Source organism: Pseudorasbora parva, chromosome 20 (genome assembly GCF_024679245.1).
Source record: "Pseudorasbora parva isolate DD20220531a chromosome 20, ASM2467924v1, whole genome shotgun sequence".
NCBI classification, from domain to species: domain Eukaryota; kingdom Metazoa; phylum Chordata; class Actinopteri; order Cypriniformes; family Gobionidae; genus Pseudorasbora; species Pseudorasbora parva.
In genome coordinates this window covers 5447493-5469311 of record NC_090191.1, presented here as the reverse complement: position 1 = coordinate 5469311, position 21819 = coordinate 5447493, and the positions used below count along the sequence as shown (strand labels likewise).

General features: G+C 40.0%; 2 protein-coding genes across 6 annotated transcripts in view; both read right to left on the bottom strand.

Moving 5' to 3' along the window:
- Window positions 1-21819, bottom strand: part of LOC137049032 (chemotaxis regulatory protein ChePep-like) — a 341058-nt gene that overhangs the window by 127351 nt on the left and 191888 nt on the right. The window lies entirely within an intron of this gene.
- LOC137049216 (NLR family CARD domain-containing protein 3-like) overlaps window positions 1-21819 on the bottom strand; it is a 68149-nt gene that overhangs the window by 44669 nt on the left and 1661 nt on the right. For 2 of the 5 annotated variants that reach the window (XM_067427682.1, XM_067427686.1), the window contains exons 2-3: window positions 10349-10467; window positions 10133-10270 (exon numbers count right to left, since the gene is read on the bottom strand). In XM_067427682.1, the coding sequence (XP_067283783.1) occupies window positions 10133-10270; window positions 10349-10406 (196 nt within the window). In that variant the 5' untranslated portion in view covers window positions 10407-10467. Of the gene's footprint in view, window positions 1-10132; window positions 10271-10348; window positions 10468-10928; window positions 11027-21819 lie in introns of all 5 variants that reach the window. The other 3 variants (XM_067427684.1, XM_067427685.1, XM_067427683.1) reach the window with 3 other exon arrangements.

The following is a 21819-nucleotide window of genomic DNA, read 5'->3' as shown; positions in this document are numbered from 1 at the left end:
CTTCGCCCACTATTCTAAGATCAATTGGTAATTCAGTGGAATCGAATGTTTTGCCTTCTGCTCAACTGCAGTCAGAATCAGAAACTGAATTGCGCACTTTGTTTCGGCCATCGGTGCCTGCTGTACAAAGCATCAATAACAGGCCAACATCCTCTGCCGGCGAAGTTCACGGACCACGATATCACACTCGCCAGCAGTATGGGAATTGGCAGTCTCGTTCTAGAAAAAGGTAAGAAAAAAGTATGGTTTGACCCCAAAAAAATTCTGACAAAAGGTTTCTCAGTGGTTTACAGTAGTATCAGATGTACTTAAAAACATACTAAAAGTTTACCAAAGTTTGACTCCAAGTAAGTCCCCATTTTCAAAATGGTGCCCGTCAGGTCCTTAAAATGACCATTACTCATTTGTATTCCTCCTAGACCAGGAATACTGGTGCATGATACATGTTTTGGCCATGTAATATTCTAATTTGCATATCTGCATGATCGATAAGTGATTATAAGTACAATTATATATTAAGGCAATTGGTTACAAGCATATTTATGTGAAAAAATAATTGCATATTTCTCCTTTTTATATAATTTTGCCTACACAGCAAACTCCACACTAAAGTGTGTTAAAATAACTTTGAAGTAGTGTTAAAGTAAACGAGATAATTAAATGATTGAGTGGTTATTGACAGTTAGTAATTACACCTGCTGTTAACAAGTAGATTCACATAGTATGGTAATTTTTTTTTGCTGTAGTTGAGCTTTTGACTTTTACTTTTAAACCTTTTTTTCCTGAATGCTTCAACTGTGTTTAGCTGCTGGTAGTGGTATTAGTGAGGCCACCAGGGGCGTCACCCTGTGGTCTGTGTGGGTCCCAACACCCCAGTATAGTGATGGGGACACTGTACTGTAACAAGAATTGTCCTTCGGATGAGACGTTAAACTAAGGTCCTGACTCTCTGTGATCTTTAAATCTCCCATAACACTTCTCGTAAAGAGTATGGGTGTAACCTCGGTGTCCTGGCCAAATTTCCTCCATTGGCTCTTATCAATCATGGATCTATAAACCCCCATCCACTGAATTGGCTCTATCTATCTCTCCTCTCCCCATATTACTGGTATGTGGTGAGCACACTGGTACTGCTGTACTGTGGCTGCCGTCACATCATCCAAGTGGAGCTGCCCACAGGTGGTGGTTGAGGAGAGACCCCTGACATGAGTGTAAAGTGCTTTGTATGCAGTAGTACATTTGAAAGCGCTATATAAATGCCACATTAATTTATCTGTAGGAGTCTTTCTGGGGCAGCAGTCTTACTGGTTTATAACTGACAGGAATCGGTTGTTAGTTCACCGGTTGCTGCCATCCCCAATCCACTGTGTTCATGTCACCTTCCTTTCCAATCCACACCATGATCTGGAAGTAAACTCTTTGGCTGTGGTATTTGGTTTAGGACTCAATTGGAGGCAGACATTCTGAGGTAACAAATTATTCAGTGGTAACTATTTTATTGCTAAAAGGGTTGAAGCGCAAAGAGGCAAGTTAATTGGTACTCCTGTTGCAAAACAACACTGCCATTTCCTTGGTCCCATGGTCCTCTATGACATTCCTTACTTGATGTGGGAGCAGAAGCCCGTTTGTTACGGTCCTTTTTTCACCCTGGAGTGATTACTACTATGATTCCCATTCAGTAGAAGGTCCCCTTACCATAAATAGCGAAGGTCTTCAACCCTGCTCCTGAGGACCCACTGTCCTGCAGAGTTTAGCTCCAACCCTAATTAAAGACAGGTGAAGCTAATCAAGCTCTTCAGGATTACTTGTTGAAAATACACAGGCAGGTGTGTTGAAGCAGGTTGGAAATAAACTTTGCAGGACAGTGGGTCCCCTGGAACAGGGTTAAAGACCTCTGATCAATAGTAAGGATGCTGTGGTCAACACTGTCCAACACTGTCCCCAGCAAAAAGAAGTGCCATGTCCATCACATCTATGTCATCCGGTAACATATCTGGAGCAACTGAATCTGCTACATTCTTTTCAAAATGCAAAATGTCCTTGTATGATGAAGCAAATCCCATTCCATGAAGGGTATCCACCAGGAATTTTGACCAATCCATTCTACGTGCCTGCACTGCAAGACCAAATTGTAATGGAGCTATAACAGCATGTGGTCATGCTGCCTAAACAATTGCCTGTCCAATTCCTTCAACCTTTCAGCTTGTCTCCTTACCCACAAAAATACCATTCAAAAGTGTATGGAGAGTCTCAGGAACAAACAAAAGGGCAGAGTCAAGCTCAAGGGACTTTGTGCTCAAATACTACTCCATAACAGATTGGACATTGGACTTGATATCACTTTTGATCAATCGCACAGCTGTTTGAATGATTGCTTGATTCTGGGATTCCTCAACATTTTCTTGATCGCTGAAATAAGATTGTATGTGACTTCTCTCTCATCGTCACTGTCAGGCCTTCCCCTTCAGTGAAATGTACCTTTCCTGGTACTGTTCTCTCAATTATTCTATTGCATCATGTCATTTGCGAATCAGTGGGCGGAGCTAAACAGGCAGTGATAAAGTAGGCATTGATATTCTTCTGCAGAGGCAGTGCTTGCCTCCATTTGACGTAATTAAACGTGATCGTGTGCTGGGCCTGGTGTCAATAAAAGCTTTTATTAGACTAACAAGGAATATTTCAGTTCTAAAGGAAAATTAGATTTCTCAGTTCATGACCCATTTGAAGTAGTCAAGGATGAATTTTGTTTGTGCAAAATGGTATACACTGAAACATTTCAATGAGGCATGCAATATCAAATGTCAGTATTCTCTTCCACCATCTTCTGAATCGCTGAAAATTGTGAATTTAGTTTTGTTGGGTTTAGTATAATGCCACCTTTATACTCAAAACATCAATAGATGATGCATTACATATGTATTACCTTATTCAAATTGAAATGAATGACCATTTTAGAGGGTTCACACAAAGGCCTCTGTTCGGGCTAATTCAGAGTTGTTTATGATCAAAGTTATACAACTCAAATTTAAGTTACTTTTGGGTGCAATAACTTACATTGAATGCCACGTCTGTGTTTTAGCAAAAAAAAGGGTATGTGACCAAAAACATGTACTGGAGTAGGAGGAGTTACATGACATAGGCTAAATCTAACATCTCTGGTTCACCCCAAACAAAGACAAAACCTTACAGTAATCTCATGTATTCCATGTATTCCATAAGTATGTAATTATGTCAATTTAGACAAGTCCAATGGATTCATAGACCCAGAAAACATGGGGTTAGACACCAAGATTACATGGCTAGGTCAAATCATGAAGGAGTTGGATATTTTAAGGCCTTCCTGCCCATCTTGGACGCCATCTTGAAAATTACACCTTTCTAGTGATTAAACTTTGGTAAACTTTTATAATGTTATTAAAGACACCTAATACTACAAAAAACAGCTGAAAAACCTTTCGTTAGAATTTTTTTGGGGTTAGGTGTTTCTTTTCCATATATGCGGTCGCCTACTATGCAAATTACACACGTTATGTTTTATTCTCGAATTATTTACGTTAAAGTTGCGTGACTATGAGTATAGTGTGTATTATCATGTAGATTTAAATTTCTCCACTCAAATTAGAAAATATTATTTCAAGATATTGAATCGGTCTAAAGTAAGGCAATTCTAAGTAAGGCAAAGCTATTAATAAATGCACTATTGTCAAAATATTTCTCCAGAGTCTTTCTGGTAGAACTGGATGGCAATTTGATTTTAAAGGTGTTCAAATTGAAGGCCTTATACCTAAAACCCTCAAGACCACTACTCTTGGTAAGACTGGTGTATTTTAATGAAATGTAATTATTATTATTTTTCTTAAGCATATGGGCTTCCTTATAGGGTTTTGGTTTATTTTAGGCCATATCACTACTTATCTCTGTTCAAAGAGCCGCTGTTTACACAGCTGCGCTGACGAAGTCATGTCATTTATTAAAGGGGACTGCTGCTCTGAGTTTTACGGGTCGTTCTAGTGCTTCACATTTTGTCTTGTTGGGGAGGCCTGATTGGCTCTTCGCTTATAGAAGGAGATTCAGTGTTAATTTCGTTAACGCCCACTTTTTCTGTGACTAAAACGAGACGTTGACAAGCTTAACTAATATCTGATTATAAAAACTATGACGAAACGTATGCCGTTTCTTTGTTCTAGATATTTACACGAGGAGCTGCATTTGTGATGTTCATACCGCCATTTTTGCCCAGTTGTTTATTTACTTTCTTTTTGTTTTATTGCCGGAGCTGGGGTCCCACGGGTGGCTTGATCTCCCTCTTTGTGGTGATGGTTCTCCTTTATTGTGTGTGGTGTTCACTTTGAGTGGTTGATAGTGTGATTAGAGTGCACGGGTGTGTGTGTGTGTGTGTGTGTGTGTGCGCACATGGAAGTGTGCTCTTGTGAAACCAAACTCTACATTGATTCCTGCCATATGGAGCCTCAGCCCTGCTGGTATTATTTAGTTTTCATTTTACATATACTTACATAATTTCACTCTTAAATTGGTTTTGTTTTATATCTTTTACTTATTTTAATTTGTGTTTTTTAGTTTGAAGCGGGGTTTCTAAGTGATTTTGTGATTTCAGTATTTTAAATGTATTCTTGTATTAATAAACATTTTGTATTTTGTTATACTTGTGTCTCCGGCCTAACTTTTGTGAGGGAACCAAACCTGTGTGGTTTATTAATCAATTTGAGTAACTGGAGTATTTCCCTAGGGTTAATCCTTAGGGTGGCGTAGTTGGACATTACTAGTGGACAACTTGTGTCTCTCAAAAGTGCACCACCCCGCCACATGTATATGCGAGTTATTCACAAGTGTGTATGCATTCATTACTAGCATACCGTATTTCCTCAAATAAAAGCCTGTAGTCAAATAAACACCGGGCCTCTGATGGTGGTTGGGGCCGTGGTCAGCACTAACAAATAAAGGCTCCTTTATTTGGCTTTTTCCGGGAACCGGCTCTAATAAAGGCCGGGGGGAAATGTGTGGATAATCTCCTAAATGCCGTTAATTTAATGTGAAACCATCCTGATGCCACGCGCCCGATGCGAGTCATGCCAGTGCGACACACACTAATCCTGGTCTCTTCAATAGTTAACCTAAAAACTTTACAGAGATTGCTTTGTAAATGAAATTGAGAATATAACGGATGCATGTGCCATTTAAAATAGGCTACTGTAGTCTATTAGAGATGCGACGTCTGGGAAAATGACGTGTCACCAGGCAGACTATAAAATATCGATCTTCACAATGCGTGCGCGTCTCAATCTGCTCTGTCAGTAGTCAGGGCACTGATCAGGGAGTCAGCCCATTGACTTACGGTATGACGGTATGTCCTGATCAGTGCCCTGACTACTGAACTAGGGAGCTGATTAAGACGCACCTAATATTAGCCTCTCGTCTCTTTTATGTCTTAAGGGGGTCACACCCAAGCCTCGAAGCTCAGCTCCACGTCTCAAGCCTTGTTTATACTTTCGCCTGTCTCCGCTGACTGCGCGCTCCTCCCCAAAAGGACGAGACCACGCTCGCGCATGTGCTATTCCAGAGTATATACAGCAATCCTTAAGTTAAATTTACTACTTTTTAATACCTTTTTTTACTACCTTCAGAATTTTTTTTAAAACCATCACGACACTGAATTGCAAGTGTTAATCAGCTACCTTTCTATTATTTACACAGATTTTGACACATATAACATACAAAAAAGAATAGATTTAGAATTGGCCCCAAGGAGGAAATCTGTCATAAGTTATCATTCAGACACAGTAAAATACATCTCAACATTCACAAAGGTTGGTTAAGGAGAAGCATGACTGCACACACATCTGATTTCAATTAATAATTGGTAATTCAGCAATTAAATTATTTAGTGTTTTTTTCCAACAACAAAACCTGAGCCAAATATTAAATTTCTATAACTGTGATAAGTTGTTGAATTTAACAAAATACTAAAAACTAGTGCTGTCAATCGATTAAACACTTTAACTAGATAAATCACACATTTTTTTCTGTGACTAATCGCAATTAATCGCAATAAAAAAAGAAATGTTTTTGTATGATTTTAATATATTTTTTAATATAATAATTTCACAGTTAATCAAATTAATGTAGAAACAACATAAAGACAGTATATTTTAAATACTTGTTTAAATGGCATCTTTTTGTGAATGAAGGCCAGTAGCCTATTACTGATATTAATACAGCTACTGATGTATTAAAGTATAATACTTTTTTTTTTTTTTTTACATTTATTATTAGGCTTCAAAAATATATTTTTTTTAAATTTAAGTCAACTTAAAACAATGCTAGCATAAACCCATAATAAATGTCATGTTTACTCCTGCCCTTCCTGTCTGAACAGTTAGGAAATATACAGAAATGTAATAAAGTTATCAAAGTAATATGCAATCTGCACTGCATAAACTATAAATTAAATAGTTAATCCTTATTAAAGCTACAAAAGTTATTTAGTCAAGAGCAGCGAGTCATTTTCTCTGTTCCCTGACAGGAAGCTTTATTGGCTGCTGTACCTTTAAGGCTGTGTGTCCACCAAAGCGTTTTTTCACGCTGCTGGCTGGCGTTTTCAATTGTTTTCAATGAGAGCGCCACATTTTTAGAACGCCTGGAGCGCAATGAGGCGCTGAGCGAGTATTTCACGATCGCGCTGAGCACTCAGCGTTTTTAACTGGTCGCCGAGAGTTAAAGAATGTTCAACTTTGAGTAAAACGCAGCGCTCATCACTGTCACTTTCACCCAGCCGTCCAATCACAATGGAGGAGGGGCGGGACAAACACAACACAGACCAACTGCCACATTCCGCGTAAATAATAACGGAATAAAATGATTTAAAACAAAAGCCAGAGCAAATACTTTACATTGTATCTGCAATTTTATATAGAATCAATACAGGAACAAACTACCTGTGAAATTAGAAAGACCTCCGCGGATTTTCCGTATCATAACAACAAGCAGAGTCTCAACTGAGGAGAAAAAACGCTGCCTGCCAAAACGCTCTCAAGCGCTCACAGCAAGGAGTTTTCAGCTGAGCCCCTAGCATTTTCAGCTGGCTAAAAACGCTTTGGTGGACACACGGCCTAAGAGCAGACAGACACGCGGATCTCACTGTTTATATACTGTCTATGGATCGCGCCTCATTCTCTCACAACTCTTTTTGTTCATTTTAGACTTTATATAAATCATTTAAGATTGCTCTTATGAGGACAGTCGTTGAAGATATGCCTTGAAGCAAGTCTAAAATAAAACGTAAGCCAGCCACTTCTGTTGAGCGTGCAGTGTTCTGAGATGATGCCGAACGACCACTGAATATGACGTCAGCATCAAACATACGCTGAGAGAGACGAAAGATCTTTGATTGTGCCCAGATATGCTAAAGTCCATATTTAAACGAACTAACGCGAACGCAGATATAATTTCAATCAGAATAGGACACCTGATAGTCTAAAAAATAATACCTAATTTGGAAAAAAATAATACCTCTGAGGCCACATTTAACACTTTTAATGGCCTTAAATTTGACAATTTGGATTTATCACTTTTTAATACTTTTTAAAACCCCGCGGACACCCTGTATTCTTTGAAACGACAGAGGGCGATTCAGAGTAATTGGTCTATAAACCAACAGGAAAAATCAATGATATTTGTCCTCTGAATAAAAGCCTAATAAAAGCCTGCTTCAAATAAAAGCCGGTTCCCATCGGCAGTTCAGGTAAATAAAGGCCCCGGTCTTTATTTGAGGAATTATGGTAATATGTATTGGTATGTTTTTCCTATTCGTGTGCATGTGTATTTTTATATATGTATTTTGAACATCCAATAGTATACATCTAAATGCGAGTAATGTATAGGTGTATATGCACGTGTGTTATGAACAGAGGTGTCAAGTAACGAAGTACAAATACTTCGTTACCTTACTTAAGTAGAAATTTTTGGTATCTATACTTTACTGAAGTAATTATTTTTCTGCCTACTTTTTACTTCTACTCCTTACATTTTCAAGCAATTATCTGTACTTTCTACTCCTTACTTTTTAAAAATAGCGTCGTTACTCCTATTTTATTTCATCTTGTTTAAAAAAAACTATGCAGATAAATCGCGTCATCCGGATAGTGTGAATTTGATTGTGGTTGGATGAGAAGTGTAAACATATACCATTCCAACACCCTATTGGTTACTACGCGATCCATCGCGCCTGCACATGACTCAAAGCACAAATCACACACGGTGTTGCCAGATGGGGCGGGTTCCAGCGCACGAGCACGCACTTTCAGTCAATCAGCGATAAGCAGGCAGACGCGCTCATTGGTGACAGCCAGGTTTTTAGCGCGATAACTCGTTGTAGATGTATATTCAAGTGATTGCTATGCTAAAGTGGCATACACACAGTATATATATATATATACACAAGCCGTTTCTACAGTAAGGAGTGGTAGAGTGAACCAACTCTACTATAATCTATAATCTCAGACTATAATCATGATCCTGTCCATCATAATACACACTCAGGACATCTGCAACTAGCAACCCCAACAGCTGCTGAAAGAGGTTTGAATCAATGATGAATCAGTTTTGACTGGGCTAAGTGCATGTCCTATGAACTTCACAAGGGTACTGTAGTTTTGTCAGAGCAAAGCTAAACGCATTGTTGTTATTTTTTTGTCGGCGAATTATTGTACAGTATATCAATGAATTACGCATTTTGGCAGTGGTGTGTTTTAACGTGTGAAATGCCTGTTAATTATTTGCTTTTTCCGATATCTTATATTGGGCACAGTTTGCACTTAAAGTGGCTTCTTCAATAAAATATCATCACATTATTTTGCCAGTTTTGGTGACCTTTTGGGGTTTGAGCCCTGCACAATCCTTCTTATGACACACTCCTGCAGTCATTAAAATAGTTCAGCTTTGTTTGTAATGTCCAATAGTTATATTTCGTTTAGTTTCTTTAATAAAGTTAATTTAGAAAAATGTTTGGATAATTTGTTTGTTTGTTAATTTTTTTTAAAGTGACAACCAAGCAGTCAGCGGCCGACAGTGGGTATGAGGTTAGGGGTGTAAAAGTCAGGGCCCGTAGGGCTCTAAAGCGTCGACTCAATCTGGCAACACTGATCACACATGTAGCCTACATTTACATTCCGATAAAGGTTATTCATTACTCATAGGCAACTAGTCATCATATCTTCCGCTTCAGGAAACATGCTCAGCAGTACACATATGTCCATTGTACTAAAATGCTTAAATTTTCAATGGGTATATGTGGCTGAAACAGGTAGCCAGTGCCTCCCAAATTTTTCAACATTAACATTTTAATATAACATTATAGTCATTATGGCCTTTAGAAAAATGTTTTTTTGAGGAGGTGGGGTAGAGCACTATAGGCCCCTGTGGTGTGGCCTTAGCTTTTGTCTTTAATGGCATTTTTTTCCTTACATTACTTTTACTTTTATACTTTAAGTAGTTTTGAAACCCAGTAATTTTACACTTTTACTTAAGTAAAAAGCTTGAGTTGATACTTTAACTTCTACAAAAGTATTTTTAAACCCTAGTATCTATACTTCCACTTGAGTAATGAATGCCAGTACTTTTGACACCTCTGGTTATGAATGTATTGATAAGCAAAGTTTGATTTAAATCCTATGTGGCGCCTCATAGTCAGCCGCTACAGCCAGGGGTGTAGCACCAAATTTTGGGCCCTGGGTACAAACCATCTTGCTGGGCCCCCGTACCATGTATGTGTATGTATAGAAAACTGACTTCTAAGGCCCCCCCCCTGCCTCGGGCCCTGGTTACTCAGTACCCTTTATCCCCCCAGTCCCACGCCCCTGGCTACAGCAACAGACGACGAAATCAACTGCGCTTATGTGAGCACTTGTTAGCACACACTTTCTTGCAGTCTGTGTTCTTCAGACTTTATTTTGTAGTAAGTAACATATATGCTTTGAGGAAATGTATCTGAGTACAATTGACAGAAATATAAAAACTAAAGTAAAGTACAGATTCTCCCAAAAATACTCAAGTACTATAAAACGGTATTATTACTTTGTTAAATTACACCACTGAAGCACAGCTATAGTGACAGTACCGTGTCCTGCATGTCCTGCAGTGCTGTAGTTGAAGTTCACCATTGTGATGTTTCCAGTGAGTACAGGAGCATGTACAGCTGCTCCCGTCTGAGCATTCACATCAACACAGACTCCAGTGTGAGCGCTGCTGCTCATCTCTACTGGAACAGAGTCAGAGATTAATCACATTTACTAAAGGACAACTTTAACATTACTGATATTCTTTCCGTCATTACCTTTCTTGTCTTCTTCCAGCTCATCTAGTGTGTCACGATGCTGATCTGCAGATGCCATCGTCCTTCACTGACTCACCGCTGATGGACATGAAGAGGTTTAGCTCTGCTCTTACCAGGCACTTTATATAAAAAAATTAATATTTGAAAATAAACAAGAAAATAAAATATAGCCCCAAGCGGCAATTATAAACTACATGACGAGTAATTAAATGTCTATGTATAGATGTATTATTGTATGTACTATATCAAAAGGTCTCATCTACTGTCATGCACAACCTTTCCTTTCTTTACTCTCCTCAAGCATGACTCTCTCTAGAGAAACGCTCTCACCTGAGATTCTCAAGCAATGCCAAGTGTGCCGTTCTCAAAACCAGTGAAAACACTGTAAACACTACTCATAACATGTCTTATAATATGTTTGAATATTCAAATGTTCGAGTGTCACTTGCTAGGATTAAAGTCACCAAATGACTCTTGATTATTTCCCAGAAGAAATGTTCACTTGTCAGTTTCATTAAGAATCTGTTTCTTTGATGAAGACATCACCCTATGTTGCTGACAGATGAGCGGTAACCATTACCTGCTCTAGTAATAATAATATGCATCGTCACATCAGGAGGACCTCTAGTGGACACATGTCTGCATCTGTTGTTCTGCGGCTTCATTGGACTTCAGTGACTGCAATTTAACAGCATTTCATTGTGAAGGACAGCCGCTCAAAAGAGGGAAAAGAAGAAGAAATGATCCATTAATATGTTCTGTGTATTCTGATATAGGGATGTCCCGATCCGATCACGTGATCGGAAATCGGGCCCGATCACGTGATTTCAGATCGGAATCGTTACATCCCGATCAGGACTCGGATATATATGTATATTCTGGGGTGAGAGACAAAGTGAGCACTTGCTCCGCGGTTCATCTCACATCTGATGACGCAATAATATAGGTTGTAACTTGAAAATAATGCTTTATGTGGGTGGCTGTTTCTGTACAGAAACAGCGCTAATAACAGAAAACCGTGGGCAAAACGGTCTATCTGGGTAAACTTTGTTCAATTCATGCGAGTGTTGCCGTATTGTCATTTAATGAGCAGTCATTTTCACTGTCATGTGTAGAGAAGACGCGAATGAGAGCGCGTGCGCGGAGCTGATCTGTCTTGTGCATCATCCGAAAGCACGCACTCGTCTCACAGCACGCAAATATTGAGTTCTCTTTCAAGTCTGTGGTTAAACGGACCAACTCACACAAGAAGTATGTCAGCATGTCCATCTTGATGAGTATCCAAGCAGACATAGTCTGAATATGCTTTAAGAGGACTTTATACAGTCGAGAAAGACGACGCAGAGCCTTCCTTCAGGTCTTAAAGGGGCAGTAGCCTTTACTGCTGTCTGTTCCATCTCAAACAAAAGATAAGGAATCAAATCACTCACTGCTCTTGATTTGATAGCTTTTGTAAGGATTAGTCTTTAATTTAAACAGTTAAATATGCATTTTACATTTGATTAGCCTACTTTATTCAATTTATCTACCTAAAAACTAATGTTAGACCTATAACCCTTGTCAAAAAATCCTTAAGGATTTTTAATGGAAATCTGTACAGGATTCCATTTAAAATTTCTATCATATTTTGGAACCATTCCTATAGGATTCCTTTAGAAATAATCTTATAGGATAATTTATGTCTTGTCCTTTAAGATTCTTATCTGATTCCTATAGGATTCCGTTAGAAATAATCTTATAGGATAATTTATGTCTTGTCCTTTAAGATTCTTATTTGATTCCTATAGGATTCTTTGGGAATTGTCTTATAAGATAATACACAAATATCCCATAGGATAAATCCTAAAGGATACCAATATGATTCCAAATGTTATCTGATTCCTATTGGATTCTGTGAGAATCACAGCAAAGATAGCAAAGTGTACCAAGGCTACTATGTCTGAATACTTGGTACACTGTAAGAAAAAAAAAAAAGTAGAATTAGACCCTTTTCACATTTCCGGGTTTTTTTTAGAGCGGAAGTCGTCATAGTTAGGTTAACTTCTTACGAAAAAGAACTATAGTTTAACTATGACTGTAGTAACCCTGGTATTTTGGTGCGAACCATGGTTTTTAAATAACATGGTTTTACTACAGTTATATTGTAGTAATACTATAGTAAAACTGTAGTTTTAATTACAGTAGTAACTGGTATTTTAAAAAAAAAACATGTGGTTTTAATACCATGGTTTTACCACAGTTATATTGTAGTAATACTACAGTAAAACCATTGTAACCATGACTGCAGCAACCATGGTTTTTGCAGTAAACATGGTTTTAAAAAACATGGATCATGTGCCATAAATTGGTTGTATTACCACAGTGCAGCCATGGTTTTACTCAATTATCTTGAAGTACATTTAAGTAATTAAGTTACAACAAACATCTACAAAATAACAACAGAAAGAAGTTACCATTCTATGATGCAAATTTTATTACAGAAATTACATAATCTGAACAAAAATATAAACTTTCATGTGTTCTCATGTGACATAAAAAAGTTGTAAATTATAGGTGATAAAGTGGTGCTGTGCAATGGTTAAAAAATTCAGTTGCTAATTTACAAATAAAAAAATAGCAATTTGTTCCACTGTAATAATGATTTATATACAAAAATAACATTGTACAAATAAAAATGACTTAAAGCACCTTTAAATACACAGCATCTTCCTCCTCTAAAATGTCTATAAGCTGCAAACATGTGCCCAAAACAAGCATATGTTTGCAATTTATACTGTACATAAATTAACAGGATTATAACAACATTACTTAACAATTAATTACTTTATTACTTAAAAACATTACTAAAATTTTCTTTTCTTTTTATGGAAAAATCTTACATATACTACACAATAAAAATTAGAAGAAATTAGTGTTTTTTTAAAATAATGTTTAAAATGATATCCACTCACAATAGATGAAGACATGAAGTCTCCTGGTGGGGGATGAATACTCCACACTTTAAATTCTAGGTGGAAAAGTGTCAGAAACATGTGATGCAGCATCCATGCCAGCAGCTGTCAGTGTGAAGTCTGTCATTTAGGCCGGCAGGTTACAGGACAGCTTTGGTTTTGTTCTGTCTTGACCTTCAGCCCAAATGGATGTAGGAGCTAAAATGAGAAGAATACACACCACATTAACACACGGCTTGCTGGAATTCTTAACTTTACTATCGAGTAGCCATTTAATAATGTCCAAGTACAATGATGTCTATTCATTCAGTGTTTTCACAACCCATAAATTATTAAGGCTCCAAAAGTAAAGCAGAAAGAATGTACATTAAAGGATTAGTTCACCCCAAAATGATAATTCCTATTCTTTTACTCACCCCAATGCCATCCAAGATGTTCATGTCTTTCAGTCTTCAGTAGAAAATAAATAAACATTTATATACTTTTTTACCTCAAATGCTCGACTTTGATGTAAGGCTTTGTGGCGTCATTACGTTGGAAAGGTCACGCGTGTGACGTATGTGGAAGTACCGTCCCAGTGTTAAAACAAACGTGCAAAGACTAAATCAAACACCCTTTACAAAAATAAAAGGTAAAACAACAATGTCGGACAATTTTAAAGTTAGAGGAGAACATGAGATGGAGTTTTTCGGCACTGGGTCAGCACTGACCTTTCCGGCGTAATACGCAGTGGGAAAACAACATCAAAGTCGTGCATTTGAGGTAAAAGGTATATAAATGCTTTTTTTTCTCTCTTTTTTTTTTAGAAAATGACCGATGGAAATTATCAGCAGATTTGAATTTTGGGGTGAACTAATTCTTTAACAATACAGAACACAATTTTAGATTCAAATTCAATTTCTATTTGTTATAAATCTGCCAGGTTCTCACACCAGCCAATCACAGCGCACTCCCTCTCCCGAATACTGATTACTCACACCTGAACCTCATCACACTCATCTCCACTATAGATAATACCAGTAAAACTCAATAGTTTTATGACCTGTTTTAATATAAACAGGGTTTGTGTTTTTAGGTTTACTTGCTAATTTAATATTGCTCATACAGTGTCACTAATGTTTTGAATGTCAAAGCTTCTTAATATGTATAATTTTGCTAAAGAAAATAACTAAAATCATGCTGATATTATGTCAAATATTATGTGAAATACATGCATATAAAATTACCTTCCTCAGTTCACCCGTTTCTTACAGCTCTGTCAGCAGCTTCCTCCAGAAATGTTGGAATCTTCCCCTCTGTTGTAGATGGGTTATTTTGTCCCTCCTGAAATCACAGAACATTTTTACAATACTTGTTTGCCAGTTTGTAGCTAATTTTCGCGCTCCATGTAACTGACATCATCGATGAACAATGTTACAGTATATACTTTTAGATTTTTGATACGTACCATTGACAAATTAGCAGTAAAACCTTAACATAAACTATCAAAACATTAAAGTTTTACATAAAGATTTATTTAAAAGCACAAGTTCTCATAAACAAGGGCTCAATAGATCAAATCGATAGAGTTAGCTCAAGTTACCCTCTTGTGAAAACAGATGCTGCACTTTTCCCGAAGACACCATTCAAGTAAATATTCAACAGAAGTGTGTCAGTTAACGTAAGAAAGGTGTCAGGAACAGTTGTGTGTATTATTTGTGTGGTTTTAGGGACTAAACTCACCTGAAACTAGTGAAAACAGCGCCTGAGGAAGTGCTGCTCGTTTGAATCCGAGTCCCCGTTTCCATGGCAACTCTGCTCCAGTGTGGTTTGAAGAACGCGATTCGAATGTCCAACGCGCATGCGCATTAAAACGCCACTGCCACACATCATTTACATAAATAACCATCTAGATTTAAAACATTACATTAATAAAAAATCTCATTGATATTAAATCATGAATTTAAAATTAATTTAGTCATATATGAGCCATTCATAGGTGCAAAATGCCACCCCTGCACTAGATAGTGAGACAAAATGGCACTTTTTATTTGAAAGTGTGATTGTTTTTCTATGCAAACGCTTTGCTTTGGTTATACAATATTAAGCCAATCTCTGTGTTTATTTCATTGAAAAGTAAAATTCCATTAAAATAAATCAGAATGTCCAATAGGATTCTAAGAATCCAATAAGATCCAACAGGACAAAGTGAAATTCCATTAAAATAAATCAGAATGTCCTATAGATTCTAAGAATCCAATAAGATCCTATAGGACAAAGTGAAATTCCATTAAAATAAATCAGAATGTCCTATGGATTCTAAGAATCCAATAAGATCCTACAGGACAAAGTGAAATTCCATTAAAATAAATAAGAATGTCCAATAGGATTCTAAGAATCCAATAAGATCCTATAGGACAAAGAGGAATTCCATTAAAATGAATCAGATTGTCCTATAGGATTCTAAGAATCCAATAAGATCCTACAGGACAAAGAGAAATTCCATTGAAATGAATCAGATTGTCCTATAGGATTCTAAGAATCCAATAAGATCCTATAGGACAAAGTGAAATTCCAATAGGATTTTTTGACAAGGGAAAAACCTGAAAAGCATTGTTAATTACACTTCAGTCAAATTACACTTCAAATATTTTTTCCCCAAAGTTGATTTATGTCATTGTAGGCAGTTATCATCACAATGATTTCATTTAAAGTGTTTGTTTTTTGAATAAGTTTAGTTTTAGTTAGTTATTTGATGCTATAAAAACGGCTGTGTGATGTCATGATTGACAGCTGAGATCGACTGCTTCTCTGAGTGAAGAAATTGTCACTAAGGCATTAACAGACTTTTTTCGGGATTATTGGGTGCAGATTATTTAATTTAATTTCCATAACTGTTTATTTCACACCAATATAATGAATTGTTCTGCATCTGCAACTCCGGTCCAGGATTTTTTTAATTTTAATGCTGCACTAAAATCCAAAAGTGAAGAATTTATGTTATTTATTACTTGATTGTTCAAGCTACCTCATAGAAGTGCTCTGTTTGTTAGAGTTGTTGAGTGTTAAAATAAGGTGAATAAAATAAAAAATAAGGAACATCCTGGTTTGTTTTTTCGCTCTTCTTTATTCTTTTTTTATGTATTATAGAAGTATCGGATCGGGACTCGGTATCGGCAGATACTCAAAATCAAATGACTCGGACTCGGACTAGAGGGCAAAAAAACCTGATCGGGACATCCCTATTCTGATATTTCTATTTACTTTATTTATGAGGGAAGATAAATGATTTGCTGTGATAGTTACTAGCTGTGATTTTAACACCACTACAGAAATGAGTTCATCTTCAGAACCAGATTGATCAGGGCCATTTCAGGGAAACAAATGAAACCGGTTTGATGGTTTGTGCTAAAAGTCAGTTTACAGCTGGAGGGGTTTCCAGAAAGCAGCTTTACATTTCTGAATCATGTCTTATCATGTTACTTTACCTCAGATAAACACCTCTGAGCTTCAGCAGTTCCCTATATCGAGGGAACTTCGCACTGCGTCGAAACGACGAATTGGGGATGCTCCCTAAGCATAACCGCATCTGAAGTATGAATGAAACCTGTCCAATCCTGATTGGTGCAACGTCATGACGTAGATGTGACGGCATCACCGGAAGCTATAAAGGGATGTCCGGCGCATAGTAGCGTCAGTTATCGCTCTTCAGCAGTAACGCTCTGTGTATATTGTCCTGTCTATTTACTGTTGTACGTCTTTCTAGCAAGTAAAATAAATATATATAGAGTATAATGGCGACTAAGAGCACTGAGTTCAGGCGGTGTGTGCCTCCGTGTCCTCGATTTATGTCGGGCACGGACACACACTCGCTTTGTGTTCTATGTTTGGGTGTGCAGCATGCCACAGCGGCTCTCGAGGGAGCCGCTTGTGAGCATTGTGAGAGGCTCACACTCAAGGTGCTTCGCTCGCGGCTGGCCGTTTTCAATGACGGCGGTCAGCCCCGTGAACCCCGTGGTTCGGGACCCGCAGTCGCTGAGGCGGCTCGGCGTCTCAGATCATGGGGTTCACAACTGGATTTGTCAGTGGAGATTGAGACCAAGCCTGCAGTCTCCCTCTCATTTACTGAAGCTTTCGCGCCTCGATCGCCCCCCGGTGACCGGTCCCAGTATAGCTGCCCCTCTGTGTTTTCTAATGGACGCGAGGCAAACTAAATAATAAAATTACACTTCAAAAATGTTTCCCCAAAGTTAGTTTATGTCACTGAAGGCAGTTATCATCACGATGATTTCATTTCAGGTGTTCGTTTTAAAAATAAGTTTACTTTGAGTTAGTTATTTGATGCTATAAAAACGGGGGTGTGACGTCATGATTGACAGCTGAGACTGACGGCTTCTCTGAGTGAAGTTGTCACTGAGGCACTAACGGACTTTTTTCGGAATTTTTGGGAGCAGATTAGAGCTTTAGCTTTAATTTCTACATTTCCATAACTGTTTATTTCACACCAACATTATTAATTGTTCTGCATCTGCGAGAGTGTGGGCGGGCTTTTGATATCGCGACTGTACTTCCTGCTCTACTTCCTGCGCTCTACTGCGCAACTCCGGTCCCGAAATCGCTACTGCGCAGACTCGGTCCCAAGATGTCCGCGCCGTGCAAGGCCGCCTGAAAGCTTCAAATCTGCCAAGCGGAAACAGATGATGTCGAGTCGTCCATATTTTTTTACGGTCTATGATTGAGACTGCCGAGGCACTTTCTCAATCATCCGCTGACAGTCCAGATGACCGTCCTCCCTGTGTGGAAGCCCGCGCTGCGGCTTCTTCCCCCGGGGTGGGCAGTCCGATGCTCGTGCTCTCTGGTTCTGAGGAGCCAGATGAGTTCGACATCGAGGCGGGGGATGAAGATATATTGTCGCCACTTCATCCACCCGTCAATGAGGAGTTAGTGGAGGTGTTGACCCGTGCTGTGGCCAAATTAAATATTGAATGGCCACAAGAGAGGCAGGAGATCCAGCCACCCAGCAGGCTGGATGACCGCTTTCTCTCTCGCCGGGCTCCAACACCTCGCCGGGGCTTACCATTTTTAAGCCTTATTCAGCGCGTGTTTCCAACCCCCCGGTACTGGATTACTCTAACGTACTGGGGGCGCGCGAGGCTGGTTATGGGACGATGCCGGTGGAAGATGCTCTCGCGAGCTATCTTTTGCCCGAATCGGCATCGTCCCTTAAAGCCCCGGCACTGCCCACCAAGCCATGCCGTGATACATCTGCATTGGTGGGCAGGGCATATATGGCGGCTGGGCGGGCTGGTAGTTCCCTGCATACACTAACTATTTTGCAGGCATACCAGGCCGACCTCCTCAAAGAGCTAGATGAGGGAGAGGGTCCCTCCCCTGAAGACATTTTAGAACTCCGTAAAGTTCCTTCGGGCTCTAGTCATATGGAAGAAAGTCTGGTTTCTGTCCCAGGGACCAGTGCTGGGAGCATCGTGTTGCCGGAAGACCGTTTCAACAGATGCATCCCTTACTGGTTGGGGCGCGGTCATGGAAGGCCGCTTTGCGAGAGGTCCGTGGGAGGACCGTCATTCCTCCTGGCACATAAACTGTCTGGAGATGATGGCGGTCTACAAAGCTCTGAGGAGTTTTTTCCCGGATCTCCGCGGACACCACGTTCTGGTCCGCTCAGACAATATGGCAGTCGTGGCGTATTTGAACCGCCAGGGGGGGTTGAGGTCGCGCCCTCTGTGCAGACTGGCGCATCTCATCCTCCTCTGGTCACAGGAGAAATTGTTATCACTCAGGGCTATGTACATCCCAGGGATACAAAATCAGGGGGCAGACATACTGTCGAGGCAGGGGCTGAGGCCCGGGGAATGGCGGCTCCACCCAGAGGTGGTGGAGCAGATATGCGAAAGGTTCGGCCCAGTGGAAGTGGATCTCTTCGCGTCTCGAGAGACGTCCCACTGTCCGCTGTGGTTCTCCCTCACTCATCCAGCCCCATTGGGGCTGGACGCCATGGTACAGACGTGGCCGAGGCTGCGTCTGTATGCATTTCCCCCTATCGCTCTGCTCCCCGGGGTCCTGGAGAGAGTTCGGCAGCAGGGAGTCAGTCTTCTTTTGGTGGCTCCTCGTTTGCCGACTCGAGTATGGTTCTCAGACATCATAGCTCTGCTGGTGGGTCACCCGTGGCAGGTCACCCTCTGAGGAGGGACCTTCTGTCACAGGCGGGGGGCACAATATTTCACCCCCGGCCAGAAATATGGAGCCTGTGGGTACCAGGAGGCGGGACTACCAGCAGACGTTATAGAGACCTTACTCAGCTCTAGGGCTCCATCAACTAGGAGATTGTACAGCCTCAAGTGGAATGTCTTCGTCACTTGGTGTAGAGAACGTGAGGTGGATCCAGTTAACTGCCCGGTGGCTTCAGTGCTGGAGTTCCTCCAAGATCGTTTCTCTGCAGGGCTTACCCCGTCTACACTCAAGGTGTACGTGGCTGCCATTGGGGCTTTCCACACTCCTCTGGGTGATGGGCAGTTGGGTAGGCACCAATTGGTTGTACGATTCCTCCGCGGGGCTAGGAGGATGAGGCCTGTAGTTAGGACCAGGGTTCCTTCCTGGGATCTGGCGGTGGTTCTCGAAGGATTGGCTGAGGCTCCCTTTGAGCCACTCGAAATGGTTGAACCTAAGTTTCTGACCCTTAAGGTAGCTTTCCTTTTGGCTATTACATCTCTGAGGAGAGTGGGGGATCTTCAGGCCTTGGCTATTACGCCGACTTGCCTGGAGTTTGCCCCCGGGGGAGTAAAAGCTATCCTGCACCCTAGACCGGGCTATGTGCCTAAGGTGCCTTCTAGTGTGGTCAGATCTTTAGTTCTACAGGCTTTCCATCCTCCGCCTCATGTGACGGCGGAAGAAGGGAGACTTTTTCTATTGTGCCCCGTCAGGGCTCTTAGAATATATATTGAGAGGTCAGCACAGTGGAGGAAATCTGAACAACTTTTAGTATGTTTTGGTCCGCCTAAGAAGGGTTTGCCTGCAGCTACTCCCACTATAAGTAACTGGATAGTGCAGGCAATTGCCTCGGCATATCAGGTGCGCGGTCTGCCTTCACCTATAGCCGTAAGGGCACATTCCACCAGGGGCATGGGCTCCTCGGTGGCTCTTCTTTCGGGCGTTCCAATGCAGGATATCTGTGAGGCGGCCGGTTGGGCCACTCAACATACTTTTATTCGATTTTACAGTCTTCACCTCCCTGCGACTCCCGGCGCCAGGGTGCTCCAGTCCTAATTGTGCCTGGGTTCCAGCTTCACATTAGGGCAGGCGTACCCTTGGTGTGGCATAGTGGGTACTCGTTCCCCAATTCGTCGTTTCGACGCAGTGCGAAGTTCCCTCGATATAGGGAACGTCTCGGGTTATGTATATAACCCTTGTTCCCTGAGAGGGAACGAGCACTGCGTCTCGTCGCCACACCGCGTATCGCCTGAGAGCGTTCTGCTTCATCGCGATAATTGACGCTACTATGCGCCGGACATCCCTTTATAGCTTCCGGTGATGCCGTCACATCTACGTCATGACGTTGCACCAATCAGGATTGGACAGGTTTCATTCATACTTCAGATGCGGTTATGCTTAGGGAGCATCCCCAATTCGTCGTTTCGACGCAGTGCTCGTTCCCTCTCAGGGAACAAGGGTTATATACATAACCCGAGACGTTATGCGGTTTTCAAGTCAAGTCATGTCAGAAAGAATTATGTATGAGTTAAAATGCAAATGAACATCAGCAGAAATTTCTTAAGACTTTGTGAGTTTGGAGTGTGACGGTTTCTGTCCAAGTGCAAAAAAACAACTATATGTATTTAAAATAGGCCTACATTTATTTCATACTAACTATACTACAAACCCATTAATATATTTACTGACATAATGCTTGAGATTTACTGATATACATATTATAATTAAACTTTAGAGCCCTTCTTTATTCCACAATGCATATCTCTTAATATTAAGCCTAAAATGTGTTTGATATCACTATTACTAAGGATAGTATGTTCACTGTATAATTGAAATGCAAGATATTTTAAGTGTATATGAAGTATACTTGGAATAGTTGCACTTTAGCACAATCAAATATACTTGAGTATATCTTTAGTCAGACCTCAACACTATTTCCAGATAACTAAAGTACATTAACACTTGCTCTAATTTAACTTTGACTTTAAGTAAACCTATCCAGTACAATTAAAGTATAATTGCAGGATTTATATTAAGAACTGTACATAAATATAAATGTATTTATAGTATATTTAGCATAACATAAATGTTTGTTATTTTCCTCTAGGGTTGTGATGCAGCCTGAAATATAATCCCAATAATACTAGATCTGATCATCATAATATAATCGTTCATTGGCCAGAGGAGAACTCAACGGAGCCGGGCTCCTCACATGTTTTCTTCTGTCACCTGATGGATTTTGGGTTCATTACCACTGTCACCTCTGGCTGGCTGAGTTTGAGACACTTAATGTTCAACAGTATTCTTGATCTGACT